Below are 2,175 nucleotides of genomic sequence, written 5' to 3'. Positions count from 1 at the left end.
GATATCTATGCTAAGAAGTACATGACAAATACAATACCATTTCACAAAACAACTGGCTGAATAAACATTAAAAATATACTAGATTGTGATATTATTCATCTTTGGAAAAGTAAATGCATGAGAACTCACGTCTTGTGCAACAAACAAAACTCATTAATTCATGGTGATAAGTGCAAGTGATGAAAAAATATATATCTGAAGTTTATTTTCGAAACAAAATTATCTCATCACTCTCTGACAGAAAGATCCTCAGCGGCTTTTTCTAATCCAAGACTTTGCACATCTTCCTGCGCCTTCTGACTCACTTTCAAGCCCCACCGCTGGAACGTAAGGATCAGGTCCTGATTCACAGTCTTGCTCAGGTTCTTGTACACGTAGTCAACTTGCAGCTTCCGATCTGACGAGAGATGCTGAGATTCATCTTGTGATAAGGCGCGGGTGGTGCGGTTCAGCTGGCGGAACATCTCCCAGCCCTGCTCGGGAAAGGCGTGCTTGATCTCCATCAGGAACACGAGCTTCTGCCAGCAATTGCCGTCCTTGAAGGCTAGACCCTGATCCACGGCCCTAGCGGTGTCCAGGTAGCCTTTGCTGTTCTTCAGGCGGTCCCTGTTAAACAGCTTTTCCTGGATATAGAGAGCGAAAAGGTTGACTGTTGATTCTGAGCCAAAGGTGTGCGACCAGAAGCGAGCTTGCTGGTAATTATGGCCTAGTTCGTGCCATACGCCCCAGTGGTACGGAGTGTTGGTCACAGCAAGATTCCTTATGCCTTGTGTGAACATAACGGGGAATCCAGCGTGTGCCGACCCGCGAGATACCTGCAGGTCGTTCACTAGCCAATATTTCCCCCTGGGCGGCGGGTCGTCGTCGGAAAACCCAGCGAGGGCATTCAAGTGGTCGACGACCTCCTCATAGCGCGACATGAGCTCCTCGGGGAAAGGAATTCGAGCGCTCGCCTTGTTCCTCGTGACGAGCACAATGCGGTCGCTCTCGAGCACGGCGTGCGGCGCGTCCAGGTGCTTCGAAACTTCCCACTCATCAGCAGTCGTCTCTCCCCGTTTAAAGTAGGGAGCCTTCACGACGTTTGTCACAGTAACTTCGGCTGTGAAGAGCTCTCCTTTCTGATAACAAAATATCAAATTTCCTCCATATTGGCTCCGAAAACTGTTTATCCCCGGACTGACGCTAAATGCCTCTGAAACAATCGGCATGCGTCTAAATCCCTTCTTCTTCACAGTACCTACCCCTGGCCGAAGCTGATCACAGTGAGCGCCGACGCGAACGGTGATCTGTCCGGCTCGCTGCGGAGACAGAGTGTCCGGCAGAACAATCTGGAAGACATCACCTGCAGCTGCGTACAGGTCGGTGGCCTGCCAGTCTCGCGGCGTCACCATGCGCAGGTTGCCAGCTTGGCCCAGCGCCGAGAGATCGAGCGTGAGGGTCCTGCTAATGCGGGGCGTCTCAGGGTCGACCACGCCGGGGAACCTGCCAACGTCTCGAGGGAAAGGCAGCGGCTCTGTCAGCGGAGTCATCTTGTTCACGAATCCCCGAGCAATCTCGTGCTTGTATGTAGTTACGTCACCGGATACAAGCGGGTACGACGCTCGCTCGACACTCATCAAAGAATCTCTCAACTCCACATCCGTCCACCATTTCTGATTGGTCCCATTGTAAATCGGACGCAAAACCAAGCGACTCTTATCTTTGGTTCGAGGAACAGTCAGCGCCTTGGAGCCAGTGACCAGCCTGCCTTCGTCGTCCTTAGTCCAAAGAGCTGACGAGGAGCTACTTTCGGCCAATCCAACCTGGTTTCCCGCCGCAGGAGCCAAGCAGTACGAGGGGTCGGCGCACCATCGCCACTGACCTCCGCTGCCAATCCATTGCTGTTCCTTGCTGCTGTCCGGACTCGCCAGGCCAATCACAGCGTCCGCAGGCGTAGACCCGCTCACGACAGCAAGGCATTTCTCTTCCCCTTGATTCAAGAGGTGCAACGGGACGCCTTCCTCGGACATGGGGGCTTGGCCTGCTGGTTTGCAACCTATAGGAACATAAAAGGCAAGACGTTAGTAAACTGTATTTGTTTCTTACTAATGTTAATCTGTCAATGTGTAGACATTAATAACATGTAGTAGCCAAATATTTTAAAGATATGGACATGATTGTTTTCCCTTTTTCCTG

General features: G+C 51.4%; 1 protein-coding gene across 1 annotated transcript in view; it reads right to left on the bottom strand.

Annotated features, from left to right (window-relative positions):
* Nucleotides 1-190: 190 nt before the first annotated feature.
* LOC119586181 (TRPM8 channel-associated factor 2-like) overlaps nt 191-2,175 on the bottom strand; it is a 29,442-nt gene continuing 27,457 nt past the window's right edge. Inside the window, exon 2 of the mRNA XM_037934884.1 lies at nt 191-2,035. Within this exon, the coding sequence (XP_037790812.1) occupies nt 228-2,009 (1,782 nt within the window). The 5' untranslated portion in view covers nt 2,010-2,035 and the 3' untranslated portion in view covers nt 191-227. The remainder of the gene's footprint in view (nt 2,036-2,175) is intronic.

This window comes from Penaeus monodon, chromosome 21 (assembly GCF_015228065.2).
Source record: "Penaeus monodon isolate SGIC_2016 chromosome 21, NSTDA_Pmon_1, whole genome shotgun sequence".
In the NCBI taxonomy this organism is placed as follows: domain Eukaryota; kingdom Metazoa; phylum Arthropoda; class Malacostraca; order Decapoda; family Penaeidae; genus Penaeus; species Penaeus monodon.
The sequence above is the reverse complement of the archived record's forward strand: the minus strand, read 5'-3'. Positions and strand labels throughout refer to the sequence as shown.